The 16,948-nt window shown below is 40.8% G+C and overlaps 2 protein-coding genes across 2 annotated transcripts; one reads left to right on the top strand and one right to left on the bottom strand.

Moving 5' to 3' along the window:
• Positions 1-22: 22 nt before the first annotated feature.
• LOC307117684 (uncharacterized protein) lies at positions 23-2,802 on the bottom strand. Its single transcript, XM_079802677.1, has 4 exons — positions 2,610-2,802; positions 1,411-2,118; positions 978-1,114; positions 23-824 (listed from the first exon to the last, which is right to left on the bottom strand). Exons 2-4 carry the CDS (start codon positions 1,658-1,660, stop codon positions 822-824), a joined length of 390 nt encoding a protein of 129 aa, XP_079658803.1. The 5' UTR covers positions 1,661-2,118; positions 2,610-2,802; the 3' UTR covers positions 23-821.
• A 277-nt stretch (positions 2,803-3,079) lies between these two features.
• LOC307117674 (E3 ubiquitin-protein ligase TRIM39-like) lies at positions 3,080-15,857 on the top strand. Its single transcript, XM_079802666.1, has 7 exons — positions 3,080-3,196; positions 4,939-5,495; positions 8,111-8,206; positions 8,402-8,635; positions 8,724-8,862; positions 11,364-11,390; positions 11,514-15,857. The coding sequence occupies exons 2-7, from the start codon at positions 4,941-4,943 to the stop codon at positions 12,053-12,055; spliced, it is 1,593 nt and encodes a 530-aa protein (XP_079658792.1). The 5' UTR covers positions 3,080-3,196; positions 4,939-4,940; the 3' UTR covers positions 12,056-15,857.
• Positions 15,858-16,948: the final 1,091 nt, after the last annotated feature.

The raw sequence follows: 16,948 nt of genomic DNA, 5'->3' as shown, positions 1-16,948 counted from the left end.
ACTTCTTTTTTTCTTTTTTTTTGCATTTTCCATACTGTCCCAACTTTTTCTGATTTGGGGTTGTACTTTAAATGATAAAGAAATTAATATGTGTACAAGTGCAAAAATGAACTGTATATTCAGGCCTTAAAAAAAAATCAGTCACTGATAAAACATCAAATATAATGAAATAGTACAAACATGTTGTTTGAAAATATATATTATCATCACTACATTTGAATGGCCAATTTGTTATGATTCTATATATTTTCTAATAAACACAAATATTTGTTTGCCGTTCTCTTTCATTTATACTTTGTTTGAGCTTTTCAAATCTACTATGAGATTCTACATAATATGCTACATTTCCAAACTTTCCAGAGTGTTTCTATTTTTATTTTGTAAGAAAATTTCTGAAGTCATTTTCTCTCTCTTTTCTCTCCAGCTGTTAATATTGAATGTCTTGTGAAATGTTGAGGTCTTTGGTTTATATTGTAATAACTGCAGCATCTGAATAAAGACGTGTCCAATTCTATAACTGATATTGATTATAATCTAAACAGCTAATTATTATGTAATTTAACAATAAAGATTGTGAATGAAAATACTATTATTATTATTTAGTGTTGATGACTCTTCAATCTAGAGCATATTCTTCAGGAGAAGCGAGAGCATTAGAAGGTTTCACAATGACAGTGTTTTTGACTTTGGTTTGAGCTCAATATCAGTGAATGCGTGCACCTGAGTGAGCTGACGGCAGTCCATCGATCAGGAGCTTCTGAGAGCCGGAGACGGTGGGAACAAACTTCTCCATCAGTGTAACCGTCGCAAGCTTCTCCACATCACTGACAGACAGAAAGACAATATCAACTCTCTGGAAGCTGTTCACTCTTTAAATATCATATTAATGCAGTACAATCTATGTTTCTGAACCAATCTAAAGTGCATGAACACGTCACAGCTGAAATTAAACTGCTGTTAAACACTGAAAGTCTTACCCATACGGGATCTTCCTGACGCTCTGCATTCCCAATCCCTCTATACGGAACAAAACGTTCCTCAACACTTGTGACAGCGGGTTCAGGAACGGGATCTTGACTGTCAACTCTTTCCCCAGCACAGCGTCCTCTAGAGGCTGAAACAGCACAAACACAATCAATGATGGAGAGTTTCTTTATGATGAACTGAATCCAAATACGACGCCTTTCGATGTTTCACCAGGTTGAGCATCAACACTAAACGCAATGGATTCTCACACGTGACGTAACCAAACGCATTATATGCTCTGACCTGAACCCCACTGAACATTTCTGGGATGAATCTGAATCAGGCGTCATCATCAAGTGATTTTTAAGAAGTGAAACTACTAACTCAGACATTCTGGGCCACAATTATCAGAGAAAAGTCAGTGTAATAGTCAAACTCACTCACTCTCTTGTGGTTTGAGGTGGACAGGAATCCGGTCCTTCTTCACGGTGTCTTTCATCGCTCCGGTGTAGTTCATGACCAGCTCCTCATACAGCAGACTGGCCGTGTGCTGCTTTGAGCTCTTGTTCTTCAGGACGATGGAGAGTTTGGCGTCTCCACCGATACGAGGTCCTGCCCCGTCCATGACGATCTCAACACTCACGTCGCTGGACGACGGATACAGAGTCGGCTTGGAGCCGAAGCGACCGGCCATTTTAGGACAGTATTAAATGCAGTTCACAACCCTGACTTGAGCGAATACTGTCATTTTATATCAATAGACATTCAATACACATCAAAATAAATGCTATTCTACTCACTGGCACAGATTCTCAGTGTTTTACTGCTCAGTTTAAATGACTTTACTCCAGAGTGAACTCAGAGATGATGATCTTTGACAGTCTCTGCCTGAGTGAAACTCTTTCCACACTCGTGACATGAATACGGTTTCTCTCCAGTGGGAATATTTATATGCATTTCAAGGTTTCCTCTTTGTGAGAAACTCCTCCCACACTGAGGGCATTTGTACGGTTTGTGATGTTATTACCTTTCTGAATGAAACTCTTTCCACGTTGATGGCCTTTGAAAGACTTTTCTTCAGTTCTGAGATCATGAGGTTTCTGACGCTGATGTTTCTCCTCCACTTCGCTCAGTTTTTCACATCCATCAAATCTAAAAATGACCACAGTAAATTGTCAAAAATCAATTCTATTGTGGAAAATGTAAAGAAAAGAGAAATGAGAAACTAAACCAGAAACTGAAGCGTTTATTTTTACACGCTTAAGGTCAATTCTGTCATGTTTATACAATCAAATATAGTAGAAAACTGCTTGTCAAGACCAAGAATCATCATTATTTGTGTCACTGCCCACAAAAGAGACTAATCCAGATTCACTAATGAATTCAGAGTTACTGAACTCAATCTGTTGAGAGATTAATAACGTGTTTTGTCTTAATAAAACAAGAAATAAATGGCAGATAATCTAAATAGCCTCAATTGCAGCCCTTAATAATGAACCTAAAAGCTAGTTTTTACAAGAGTTTTACAGAGATGAGGGGAAAAAAGTGACTTTAAAAGCAACTCGAGTGATTTGAAACCTTCAGTTACTGACATAGCAGACAAATGTCATGAAAAGGTAAAAACATTACAGGAAGAAACACACCTGAAGGATTAAATCCTCGTGGCTGTGTTGTTCCTCAGCTGTGGTTTCTCTCTTCATCTTCATCATCTGCTGTTCTCCAGCGTTACAGTCTGAACCTAGAGACTCTGTGCAGGTTTGATCGGTGGATCCATGACTGTCACACACACTCTCCTGAGCGTCAGTGTCACAGAGTAAAGTGAGTCCTGTGTGTCTCTGGATCTCTGACGATCTTAAACTACTCAACAGTGCATTAGCGCCGCCACTGGCAGTGGAGAAACACAACACCTTCATCTCTGGAGGATCAGGGCTCAGGTCTCGCTTTCTCCTCAAGTCAGTCCACACTGAGACTCACACACCATCCAGAGCAAACACAACATTGAGGAACTAATCACAACTACACACATATTCTAACAGTTTCTTACACTGTTTTCATCAGGGATGAATCAGGAACTGTTTCATATTCATGATTATGGGCGGAGCTCTATGACATCACTGCATGTGTGTGAAGACTTCAGTGAAAGTGAAACTGAACAGATGAACCTGAAGCTTCTTCACAACAACATTCAGAAACTCTGAAATCAACGATCAGATCTGATATTCACTCACAGGTAAGCGATGGGAATGCAAGTTCACTAGTTTAATGTCATGATGCAATATAAGAATGTTTGTCAAATCAAAGTCTGTGTTCATGTCACATATCAGAAACAGGAAGTGTGTGAACTGCAGACAGAATAAACAAAGTTCAGTGAAAATCATAACTCCATTAAACAGAAATGACACTTGGTGTTTATTTAGTAAGTTATTTGTTTGAAAAATGACAGTTCCACTAATTTTCTGTTGTCTTTTATAAAAGATCTTATGATGGTTTTAAAATGTTGTTGTTACATTTGCTGTTCTGTGGCTCCCAGAGACGCATATTTAGTTTCTGTTTGGTTTCTGTATTTAGAAGTTAAAGTGTTAGTTCACCCAAAAATACCTTTGTTCATCTTCAGAACACAAATGAAGATATTTATGATGAAATCTGAGACTCTCTGACCCTCCATAGACAGTAATTTAATGACCACTTTCAAGGTCCAGAAAGAAATTGTTAAAATAATCCATGTGACTACAGTGGTTCAACCTTAATTTCATGTTTTTTTTCTAACTGATACAAAAAAATTAGTAAAAATCTGCATTCTAGCCTTTTTACCACTTTGTGTGTATGAAGGGAAAGCGTTATACCATATAAGACCTAATATTGATTTCTCACTAACAGAAGCAAGAATAGATTCAACCCAAACAGACTGTGTAGCTGTAATAACATTTAAAAAAATAAAAGTTATATTCCACCTAAAATATTGTTTAGACTCAATCGTTGTTTAGTTAAATAAGTCAAAATGGGACAAACTACTCAAAATATTTTTCCTCTAGGTGGCGCTTCATGTTAACATTCATCATAGGAGATGCTTCCTCAGGTCATTGAAACCTTCAATGTAGATAGCATTTTAATAGCTGGCCATCATATTTTGCACTGAACTGTTATATTTGCGTCCTTTTATGATTTCTACATGAAATGATTTTTACATTTCCAGCACTTGAACGCATTTTCATCAACTCTCAGACAGATTGTAGCCTAAAGCTTTCAGTGGCAATGTGGATTGATGTGATTGGCAGATGTGGTGCTGCAAATTCGAACAAAAGAACCAATCAAAAGCATCAGAAAAGCATCGCTTTACTAAACAGCCTTTAAATGACAGGAGACCTCACGCACATCAAAAACAGGCAAAAAAACTAACTATTTTCTAGCTTTTTAAAGAAAATGTTAAGATATATCCTTTTTTAATTATTCACATTTTCATAAGTACACTCTAAAAAAAAAGGCTCGTAATCATAGGGGAACCTTTTTTAGTGCTATATAGCACCAATTTTGGTGCTTCAGTGGTTCTTCAGCGGTTCTTCAGAGGTGCTATATAGCACCTTAGTCAAAGAACCGGTGAAGAACCTCTGAAGAACCGCTGAAGAACCTCTGAAGAACCGCTGAAGAACCACTGAAGCACCAAAATTGGTGCTATATAGCACTAAAAAAGGTTCCCCTATGATTACGAGCCAAGAACCATTTTTGGTGCAATATAGAACCTTTTTTTTTTAGAGTGTAGCTGAAATTTAATTCCACATTTTTTCTCAGTAACTGATAACAGATACATTTGTTTTGTATTTAAATTACATAACTGCGTTTCATGTCACTAGTAACTCCCCAACACTGAGTATTTAACATGCAAAATGCATAGCCTAATTTATTCAGTGCATATAATTATCAAAATCCCTCTCTTCAGCAATGTAGATGATATATTGTCATTACTTATCTTTTCAGTCATGGCGTCCTCCAGTGGTCCAGCACTAAATGAGGAGCTCCAGTGCTCCATCTGTCTGGAAGTGTTCACTGATCCAGTCACCACTCCATGTGGACACAACTTCTGCAGAACCTGCCTGAGCAAGTGCTGGACGAACACACAGACCTGCTTCTGTCCACTCTGTAAAGACAAATTCAGCAGAAGACTTGATCTCAAAATTAATACAACACTCAGAGAGGTTGTGCAACACTTTAAAGAGAAGCTCAATCTAGGAGCATCTGAGGGGTTCTGTGACGTCTGTGGTGAAAGAAAGCAGAAAGCTGTGAAGACCTGCCTGACGTGTCAAAGCTCTTACTGTGAGACTCATCTAGAGCCTCATCTCAGAGTCCCACGTCTAAAGAAACACAAACTCATCAATGCTGTGGAAAATCTGGAGGATTATATATGCCAGAAACACGAGAGACCTCTGGAGCTGTTCTGCAGAGATGATCAGACGTGTGTGTGTCTGTTCTGCACTGAAGGAGAACACAGGACTCACAACACTGTTCCTATAGAGGAGGAGATTCAAACGAAGAAGGTATAGGGCCCTATCTTGCACCCAGCGCAATTGACTTTGTACACCGACGCATGTGTCATTCCTATTTTGCACCCGCGCAAAGCGCGCTTTTCCCTCCACAGAAGCACGTCGCTAAACTAGTGAATGAACTTGCGCTACCTGGGCGGTTCAGCGCAAAAAAGGAGGCGTGTTCCGGCGCAAACAATCCCTGGTGCTATTTTGCTGTTCCATTAAACAATTGCGCCACTGACCAGAAAAAACCTAGTCTAAAGTCAGTGGCGCGTTGCGCGTTGTTCATTATGCTATTTTAAGGGCGCATGCTTGACCATAATGTATAGCGTGCACAACGCGCATACACTTTGCTCATGTATCTACACAGATGCAACAGTTATTTTTGCAAATCATAAATTGTTACACAAAAAAATATTAACACATGAGATGACGGAAATCATTGTGGTGTGCCACGAAGATGTGAAAATATAGGCATAAATCTAGCTTACAAATGATTCAGGCTAATTGTAATAATTAAGGATAAGACCTGTTTGCCCAATAGTGGCAAGACATATATGTATATAAGGACATCTGACAAATTGGTTTGTCCGTCAAGAACCAGGAAAAAAAATCGACTGAAAAACTGAAAAAAACTGAAAGACTGAAAAAAAAAAGACTGTGAAATCACCTTTACCATAATGTACAACATTACAACTTCACTTCTCTGTCTTTCACTGCTCTTACAAGCATATCAGTCTCCTCGGCTGTGAACCGCTCCTGGCGTGCGCCTGGTAAATACGCCATAATAATAGCAATCCATAATGGAACTTGCGCACCTGCTTTTAAAGGGAATGTTGGATGACGCTCGGATTGGTTTATTCACGTTACGCCCAAACCACACCTATGAATAATGAAGCTACTTCAGACCAACCCATTTTAGATTTGCGCCGGGCGCAAGAGCCATTTATCCCGCCGGGAGAATAGCAACAGCGCCGAGACCCGCCCACAAAGTTACTTGCGCTTCGCGCTTTGACAGTTGCGTTTCAGATCGTTAAAATAGGGCCCAAAGAGTTACAGACAAAACACTTTAAACACCCCATGAAATGCAGTTCCCTTTCTAACCCCGATTTACGACAGTGACTGATGTAATAGGGGTTTCACTTAGAATGGAGATGGTGGTCTAGTGGGTTAAACCACTGAACTGATATGTAGAAGGTTGCTGGTTCGATCCTTGAGCAAGGCACTTTACTCCATGTTGCTCCAGGGGCCTTCCAGGATCGATTTATAAGGAGCCGCGCATGCAATCTCGCGTTATGTTTCTGCTTCAAAGCCAAATCAAGTGCATTCCTGCTGCTGATCTGTGCAGTGTTGATCGCCACATCACAAGGTGGGCCTGAGTCCTCTGGTGAGGGTTCGGCTGCGCTGCCTCCTACTGGAGTGCCAGCGTTGCCCGAGTCTGATCCAGAGCTGACGACTATGCTTTCCCGGGCAGCTGTGAACATTGAGCTGGACTGGAATCCTCCTCCTCAGCCCAAGCGTTCAAGGCTGGATGTTTGGTTCCTAGACACAGTGCACGCTGATCGCCTGCTACCGCCCCCAACGCCATTCTTCCTGGAGGTGCATGAGGAGGTTACCAGTTCGTGGAGGGCACCTTTTACTGCCTGTAATCGTTCTGGTGCGACCTCAGCCTTCACTACCCTTGATGGAGGCGCAGCTAAAGGGATTCCCCCAGCTGTATCCATCTGGCGTGGTGATCTCAAGCACGTGCCCAAAGCCTGTGGGTTCTCGTCCACCTTAGTGGCAGAGGCCTACAGAGCTGCGGGTCAGGCCACGTCTGCTTTGCGTGCCATGGCCATCCTGCAAGTATACCAGGCCAAGGTTTTAAAAACCATGCACGAGGGCGGTGCTGACCCAGGGCTTATGCATGAAGTGCGCACTTTCATCGACTTTGCTCTCCGAGCGACGAAGGTCACTGCGCAGTCCCTGGGTCAGGTGATGTCCACTTTGGTGGTCCAGAAGCGGCACCTATGGCTTTTGGGAGACTGGCTAGAGCTTTCCAATCTGTCATACTGCCCCACTCAAACAATAAGGCTCGGATATGCGATTCAGTTTGCGCGGTCTCCTCCCCGCTCCTCGTCCACTCTACCATGGTGGGTGGCAATGCCCCAGTCATGCGTATGGAGGTCAACAATCTACTGGCGAAGGTTGCGATCGAGGCCGTCTCTCCAGCCAAGATTAAGTCTGGCTTCTACAGCCTCTACTTCATTGTACCCAAAAAGAGCGGTGGGTTGTGGCCAATCTTGGACCTGCGCATCTTGAACCGAACCCTTCACTGGCTTCCATTCAAGATGTTGACAGCCAAATGCATTGTCGAATGCATTCGTCTGTTGGATTCGTTTGCAGCGGTCCCAGTCCAGCAACCAACCACCTCCCTGCTAACGCTACACCATCAGCCTTGTCCTTAGCAAATTTTGGGGGGATTAGTACTGTTTCCCAGCTGATGTCCTCTGTTCATTTTGCATCTTTTTGGGGAGTACTCTGGGTTCAGCCCAAAATTCTGATCTTGAAGCCCTCCCCTCGGACAGCACACCTGATTATTTGTAAGTGTCAGACTTTGTCTAAAATGTTTTTTTCTCTGTATGTAGAATCAGCTGGTTCAGACACAGACAGACGTTCATCAGATGATCCAGGACAGAATGAAGAAGATTCTAGAGATCCAACACTCAGTAGAGCTGAGAAAGGTGAGTGGGAGTTAAAATAATGCAAAATGAATAAAGCATTTTGATCTGCTTAATAAAGGTGCTGAATTAAATAGATTTTAAAAACTTTTAAATGTCATGAGGCCAGTAGATGAAGAGAGGATTTCTATTTTTAGTAAACTCTCTCTTTAAACATGTAAATACATAATAGACAAATTTTCTAATTGATCTCGTCAGAGAAACACAGAGGAAGAGAAATCCTCTAGTGTTGAGCTCTTCACTGATCTGATCCGCTCCATTGAGAGATGTCAGTCTGAGCAGCTGAAGATGATGGAGGAACAGCAGAAAGCAGCAGAGAAACAGGCTGAAGATCTCATTAAAGAGCTGGAGCAGGAAATCACTGAGCTGAAGAGGAGAAACACTGAGCTGGAGCAGCTCTCACACACTGACCATCATCTCAAACTCCTACAGGTCTGTCAACATCTGTCTCATCAGTGAGAATATTATACATTATAAAACTCTCTCAATGCTGACAGATTTTTCCTCTCTTCTGCTGTAGATTTACCCATCCATTTGCAGTCCTATAAGTACCAAGAAATGGACTGAAATCAATATTGGCACTAAAATGAATTTGCACACAATCAATAAAGCCCTAACTCAACTGAAGGGGACATTAGATGGCAAACTCAGGCAAACTGGTAAGTGAATTTCAAGTATGGTGTACAGTGTCCTTCATTAGCATTTAACATTTTAAAGAAATCTTTCAGGTTTTTATGTTACAGTCACAATACACAGATATAAACACTATACATTTACAAATATCAGTGAAAATTAAACCTTACTTTTTAGCATGAAATTGCTAGGTTTCTGTTGTAAGTTTATTTCCATAAACGCACTTTTTACTAACACACTTGCACAACAACACACTTAAGGCTCTTTTACAGTTGAAGTGATGACCAAAAGCATCAAAGAAACAAACAAACCCAAACTTTACAACACAAAACTACCAAACTACCAAACAAGGCAAAATAAAATACCATACATTTATTTGCTAACCACATTAAAAAATTACAATCGCATATTCCACCCACCTCCTACTGTCACATGTCTGTCTTGTCCTGTGTAGAAACACACATGGTGTTTTGGTTTATTTCTGTGTCCTGTGTGCGCCTGTCATCTGTCTTGACCCCACCCCACTTGTTATCTGATTATTGGTTAATTCGACACACCTGCTTTTTCCCCATTACCTGCCTGATTTGTCACCCTTAATATTCTTGGTGTTTCCACAGTCCAGTGCTTGATCGTTGTCTTTTGTCGTTGGTATGTTTTCCTGTTTTCTGGCTCCCTGTTCCCGACCCTGGTAATTTGTCTTTGTTATGTTTGATTTTCCCCCTTGTGGGTTTTGTTTTGTGTTTATTTTTATTTTTGTATTTATTAAACACTAACTTTCTCCTGCACTTGAGTCCTCGTCCATTTTCCACATGCCGATCGTGACAGAACGATCAAGCCACTTGAGGTCTCAGCAAGAGTTTTTGTTTTTTTTTCGTTGATTTTTTCCCCATCCTTCCACATGGAGCTTACGAGACACCTGCTGGTTATGCGGTTATCCAAGTACATCTGTCAGCAGGGAACGGATGTACGAGAGTTCGTATGCCAGTTCCTGATTGAGGTGGACCATTTTGTCCTCAATGAGGCAGAGTGTAAAGAAACTTTTAACCTCTGTCTGGACATGCCACTCTGTCCGGGAGAGATGGAGAGGCTGGGGAAGCTGGGATTCTGGGACTTTGTCTAGCATCTGAGGGGTTCCGAACGTCTTCGGCCAACAGTATCCCAGTCCACTGATTGTTCCCGTTTCCCACCTACGGTCAGTGGAGGCCCCAGCCCTCCGAGGACTCGGGGACAGAGAAGGAGAGTCCCAGTTCCGGGGGACCCTGTTCCGGTGGTTCCGGTGGTCCCAGTTCTGGTGGTCCCAGTTCCGGTGGACCCAGCTCCGGTGGTCTCTAAGCGGAGGAGGAGAAGCAAGGTGCCATCCATGACTGTTCCGGTGGTCCCTGTTTCGGTGGACCCAGTTTCGGTGGTCCCTGTTCCGAAATGGAGGAGGAGGCGAGAGGCTCCCTCCACGACTGCTTTGGCGGTCCCTGTTCCGGCGGTCCGTGTTCCGGCGGTCCCTGTTCCGGCGGTCCCTGTTCCGGCGGTCCCTGTTCCGGCGGTCCCTGTTCCGGCGGTCCCTGTTCCGGCGGTCCCTGTTCCGGTGGTCCCGGTTCTGGTGGTCCTGGTTGTCCCAGTTTTGGTGGATCCTGTTTCGGTGGTCCCGGTTTCGGTGGTCTCGGTCCCGGGGGTCCCTGCTCTGCTCGCGCCGACCTGGCGCCCTGCTCTGTCCGAGCCACCCTGGCCGCCTGAACTCTGCGGGCCACCCTGGTCTGTCCCGCCCTGGTCTGTCCCGCCCCGGTCTGTCCCTCACGGTCTGTCCCGCCCTGGTCTGTCCCTCCCGTCCCTCTTTGGTTTCTGGTGGAGTGTCTGGAAGCCACTCCTTGGAGAGGGGGTAGTGTCACATGTCTGTCTTGTCCTGTGTAGCACATGGTGTTTTGGTTTATTTCTGTGTCCTGTGTGCGCCTGTCATCTGTCTGGACCCCATCCCACTTGTTGTCCGATTATTGGTTAATTCGACACACCTGCTCTTTCCCATTACCTGCCTGATTTGTCACCCTTAATATTCTTGGTGTTTCCACAGTCCAGTGCTTGATCGTTGTCTTTTGTCATTGGTATGTTTTCCTGTTTTCTGGCTCCCTGTTCCCGACCCTGGTAATTTGTCTTTGTTATGTTAGATTTTTCCCCCTTGTGGGTTTTGTTTTGTGTTTATTTTTATTTTTGTATTTATTATTTATAACACTAATTTTCTCCTGCACTTGAGTTCTCGTCCCTTTTCCACATGCCGATCGTGAAACCTACAGCTTCCCAAACGTTGATTATATATTTGCAATATATATATATCAAAAAAAGGTTGAGGTTGATAGTGATGTCAAGAAAAATGAACACAGGTTAACAAATAGTTAGAATCAATCAAAGAGTAAAACATAAAAATAAAAAAATATATTTCTCTCATTGTTATTCTTGTCAGTCTTCTAATTACTCCTATTGTAATTAGTTGCAACAAAAATCTTTTTTATTCATAATTATTTCCTGTTATTTATGTCCACAGTTTTGAAGACGCTTCGGCAGTATGGAGGTAATGTGTGGATGTGCTTTACGTTTTACACTCTGTCAGCCATAATTATACTCTGTATTATATATTATACTTGAAAATCTTTATGAATATGAAGCTGAAAATATATTCTCTGATCTTTCTCAGTGAATGTGTTTCCTGATGAAGATACAGTTAATCCATATCTTTCCCTGCCTGACTATAGACAAGGAATAGAATATAGTCGCTTTAAGAGTAACTGCCCAGACAATCCAAAGAGATTTGACAAATGCCCGTGTGTCCTGGGAGAAGAGGGATACAACTCAGGCAGATTTTACTATGAGATGAAAGTGGATAGATGCGTGGAGTGGAATTTCGGAGTGGCCAGAGAATCCATTAACAGGAAGGGACAGATCACACTGAGTCCAGAGAATGGATTCTGGACTATGATTCACAGGGGATTTGATTATTTTGCTTGTGACAATCCCAAAGTCTCTTTTTATTGGAGAGTACATCCAGATATAATAGGTGTGTTTGTGGATTATGAGGAGGGTCTGGTCTCTTTTTATGATGTGGTCTCCTGCTCTCATATCTACTCTTTCACTGGTCAGACTTTCAGAGGAAAACTCTTTCCATTCTTTGGCCACAGTGATAAAGATAACAAGTCAGGCCCAATGTACATCTATGATATACCTAACTATGTGGATTAATGAATGTACAACCCAATATAGAACATTTAATAAAAATAATACTTTTGTGACTAAGAATAAAATATATGTGCTATATTAAATATATAGTTTCTTAGGAGATGAGAACCCAAGAATAATTTTAAGTTTCTTTGTCATGTAGCTTTTCAAATTTAATATTATTACAGACATGGGCGTCGGAAGTGAAAAAATGTGGGTCCTCTCCCAGAAAAAAATTACTGGAGTATATGCCATTTACATTAAGTACAAATATATCACCTTGTTTACTAAACGCCTGGTTGGGCAAGACAAAATTATGGAAAACACAGAATAATTCACGAATCAAGTTGACGCAAATCGACCAGAGTTTCGAATCCGCCTTTTGCCAAACTCGCTCTACTCCCCTTTCCCATCACATATCATTGAAAAGGCATTTATTTGCAATAAAAATGAAGAAAATATTACAACCCAAATTCCGGAAATGTTTTTTTTAATCTGAATAAAATGGAAACAAAAAGATTTCCAAATCACATGAGCCAATATTTTATTCACATTAGACCATAGATAAGATGATAAATGTTTAAACTGAGAAATTTTACCCTTTTATCCACTAAATGAGCTCATTTTAAACTTGATGCCTGCTACAGGTCTCAAAATTTTTGGGACGGAGGCTTGTTTACCATGGTGTAGAATCTCCTCTTCACCTCATCTGGGCATTGAGGTTACGAGTTTCTGGAGTTTTGGTGATGGAATTTGGTCCCATTCTGGCCTGATATAGGTTTCCAGCTGCTGAAGAGCTCATGGTCATCTTTGACGTATTTTTCGTTTAATGATGCGGCAAATGTTCTCTATAGGTGAAAAATCTGCACTGCAGGCCAATTCAGCATCCAGACTCTTTTACAACGAAGCCATGCTGTTGTAATAGCTGCAGGATGTGGTTTTGCATTCTCCTGCTGAAATACACAAGGCCTTTCTTGAAATTGACGTCGTCTGGAGGGGCTCTTCTAGACTATGTTCATATATGGCTTCCATTTTACATGATAAAGCTTTAGTTGGCATCTGCAGATGGCACGGAGGATTGTGTTTACAGACAGTGGTTTCTGGAAGTATTCCTGGGCCCATTTAGTAATGTCATTGATACAATTATGCCGATGAGTGATGCAGTGCCGTCTAAGGGCCGAAGACCTTTATTGGATGCCCGTGGGCTTCGGCCTTGTCCCCTTACGCACAGAGATTTCTCCAGTTTCTCTGAATCTTTTGATGATGTTATGCACAGTAGATGATGAGATTTCCAAAGCCTTTGCAATTTGACGTTGAGGAACATTGTTTTTAATGTATTCCACAATCTTTTTACGATCTCTTTCACAGATTGGAGAGCCTCTGCCCAGCTTTACTTCTGAGAGACTTGCTGCATCCCAATTCACCTACTTATACTATGTCCTAAATGTATGTACTCTTTTTGTGAAGAAAAAGTACATACATTTGAGTATGTAGCAGAAGAGTATGCAAGCTTTGGGACATACTACTTCGTCATCTTTAATGGACTCTTGTCGCCTAAGCCGCGTTTCCACCGAAATTACCCGGAACAATTTGTACCAGGAACTTTTTTTACAGGAAATTTTTTCCCCCAAGATCTGCTACTGTCTGCGTTTCCACTGCGGTCTAAAGTACCGTGAAGATTAGGCAAATTTTAGTCCGGTGATGTAGGACTGCGCGCGGCTGCTCCTCCCAGCGACGGACAGTAATCATTTTTGTGCGAGACTGTCTGTAACAATAACGAGGAGATGTAAGCAGCGCTGCTTTTGGTAGTTATGTATTGGTTTAATAAAGAGGCCATTAACAAAATGGTGGAAAAGAGACGAGCACTGATACTAAAGCATATTCTGAAAGCTTGTAAAGCTAGATTTAAAATAAGACAAGGTATGTTATTATCAGCTATTACGGACATTGACCGTGAGATGGCTGAGACGAATGCACGCCATCAGACAGAAAGAGCAAGACTGATATTTACTGAATGCAGAACGAACCTCGCAAAAGACTTTTAAAAATGCCGGTTGAAATAAAAATGCATGAGTTCAACCAATCAGCATGTTCAGTGCCCAAGTCCCACCCCCGAAAGTTTCCGAACTTTGAAAAAGTACTACCTCGCGAGCAGGGCCGTTCGGAGGGGGAAATATTTACCCGGAACTTCATTTAGACCCTGGTTCCTGCGGTCGAAACACACTGAGTACCACCCCAAAGTTCCTAGTTCCTGGGGAAAGTTCCTGCGGTGGAAACGCGGCTTTAGTTACGTGTATCCCGTCACTGTTTAAACTGCTCTGTCAATCATCGTCACAGTTCAAATTGTACACATTCAGTTTAATTTCCTACCGTATCGGAGATAAATGTAATAGCATGTTGATCTGCCAGTCGTGGGTCTTTAATGCAGCGACTCATGTGTTTGCAGTTTAAATATAATTATGCATTTAAGAGTTAATGGCCAAATGTATAATTACAAAAGTTCACAATGCTGCTGCAAGTGAAACATAATGTGGATAATATTGAATAAATATCTTTTCGTCAGGTTAAATACTGATAATTGCTCATTCAAACCCCTTTATCTAACCCTCTCTACTTAATCAGCGGACTCATAACCGTAATTTTTGTAGTTTTTTTAACCATTTTTATCCGTGTTTGTAGTTCTAATCGAATCCTCGTCCATTTCATAATGGGTTGTGGGCAATATCGAATTCTGACCGGAAATAGTAGACCATCCGGAAATCTTTGGAATACTCTTTTCAACATACTACGATTTGGGACATACTAATTATTTTTCTGAATACTATTTAGTACGGATAGTATGCGAATTGGGACGCAGCATCTGCCACTCTAAGACATCCCTTTTGTAGCTAATCATGTTACAGACCAGATATCAATTAACTTAATTAGTTGCTAGATGTTCTCCCAGCTGAATCTTTTCAAAATGTCTCGCTTTTTTCAGCCATTTGTTGCCTCCGTCCCAACTATTTTGAGACCTGTAGCAGGCATCAAGTTCGAAATGAGCTCATTAAGTGGATAAAAGTGTACATTTTCTCAGTTTAAACATTTATGTTATCTATGGTCTATTGTGAATAAATGATTGGCTCATGTGATTTCAAAGTCTTTTAGTTTTCATTTTGTTCAAATTTTAAAAACATCCCAACATTTCCGGAATTCGGAAGTGGAAATAAATGTGTTTAATAATAAGTGTTTATCGGTTAGGGGTAGGTAAACAGACATGTGCTGAATTAGAGATGATAAAAGTGAGTGGGTCCAATATCATTGGTCTTAAAAAGTGGGTGGGTCTTGTTCCGCCCACATACAATGGTTCCGACGTCCATTATTACAGATGATAAAAATGCTTTCCATGTCAAAGTGAAATTACATGTATTAATATTGCAGAATAATCTACAGTACAGGAATCTAATCAGAAAAGAGAAATGTGTATAACCCTCTTTGAACATTATTGTTAATAGTTCTTTTGATTGTTTGATTTATTGGATATGCATTCATTATTTTTATTTGAAATAATTTTGAGGAATTATGTGTTGCATATACTCCTTTTTTATGGCATACAAAATGTGACTGGATCGATCATATGAATGGTTACTTCCTGGTTTTTGATAATCCAGCTTGGGCATTTCTGGTTTAGCTGTCATTCTGTACTCTCTGTACAAAACCATCAATGCTTGACTTTTTAATGTTGTATTTATATTTGAATGCAGTTATAACACATACCTTTACTTTCCACAGTTCATTTGCCAATAAACCAGTTTTATTGACTGCAATAAAGACTTGAAGCTATTGGAATCAGAAACACTGGGCCTCATTTATGAAACGAATGTACGACAGAAAAATGGGCGTACGGCCGTACGGCCGTTTCCATGCAAAACTTGGCCATTATCAATATGGACATTAGCGGTGGCTATAATTAAATCTCACGTCAGGTCTCAGCTTGTGTGTGCGCAAGCTTTTGAGTTAGCATGGACTTGCGTGAGGCATAGTAAATCTGGTGGAGAATTACAATGAGAACATTTTCTTCATTTTCCTGACCAAAGCCTAAACGATCCTTAACCGACTGTGTTGCATCATTACTGTCAGATCCAATATAGCAATCACAGCGTCATCTTTTATTTTCAGTCTCTCTGAAAAGCCTGTGTTCAACTGTGTCTGTTTAAAAATTAATACGCAGTAAAATTAAGTGAACAAACGAACAGTGTGTGTTACTGACACCATCTGGAGCTTCATTAAAAATAAAGTTCAGCCACGCTTTCTTAAGGATTCCTTTGCTAGCGTAGTGGAGGTTGCGATATACAATATAATTCGCAGGCTCACTGTATTATTTCAACTCCAAACATAAAATTATATATTATAACCTTAATGAGTGTTTATATGGAAAAACACAAACAAAGAAATTAACATTAATTTATTTAAGTTTCAGGGTTTTGAAGGGGAAATACACAAGTTAGACCAGTTTACAAGAATTATAAGAATTTACCTGCTGAGGTGCGGTCATATCTGTGTAGCCTGGAGTTGTTAGTTAGTTGTTAAAGAACTGAATTGGAAAGCAGCACAAACATTCACATAGTCCATGAGCAGTGGATGTCGAAAGCAGCAGACAGATATGAAGTATGTGTGATTTACATGCCACATGGGAAATAAATATTTTGTCAGAATATACTGTACAGATAATTTTGCTACTGTACAGCTACAAAGGCATTCAGACTGTCCATCAAAATACAATTTTTGTGCATATCCAATTGAAATCTGATCATATTTATTAATTGAGAACAGCAAAAAAAATCACATTAAATGTGATTTTTACAAATCCGTTTCAAGCGACATTCATATGTAGCCTGGTCTTACCAGACTCTCGTACATTTAATTTGTTCAGAGAGT

Source organism: Gobio gobio (genome assembly GCF_949357685.1).
Source record: "Gobio gobio genome assembly, chromosome: 21".
Taxonomy (NCBI): Eukaryota; Metazoa; Chordata; class Actinopteri; order Cypriniformes; family Gobionidae; genus Gobio; species Gobio gobio.
The sequence above is the reverse complement of the archived record's forward strand: the minus strand, read 5'-3'. Positions and strand labels throughout refer to the sequence as shown.

Coding starts and splice junctions, on each gene's coding strand:
- LOC307117684 (XM_079802677.1), bottom strand. CDS start 1,660: ATGGCCGGTCGCTTCGGCTCCAAGCCGACTCTGTATCCGTCGTCCAGC. Junction 1,115..1,410: donor CCACCTCAAACCACAAGAGA/GTGAGTGAGTTT, acceptor GTGCTGTTTCAG/CCTCTAGAGGACGCTGTGCT.
- LOC307117674 (XM_079802666.1), top strand. CDS start 4,941: ATGGCGTCCTCCAGTGGTCCAGCACTAAATGAGGAGCTCCAGTGCTCC. Junction 5,496..8,110: donor AGGAGATTCAAACGAAGAAG/GTATAGGGCCCT, acceptor CTCTGTATGTAG/AATCAGCTGGTTCAGACACA. Junction 8,207..8,401: donor ACTCAGTAGAGCTGAGAAAG/GTGAGTGGGAGT, acceptor TGATCTCGTCAG/AGAAACACAGAGGAAGAGAA.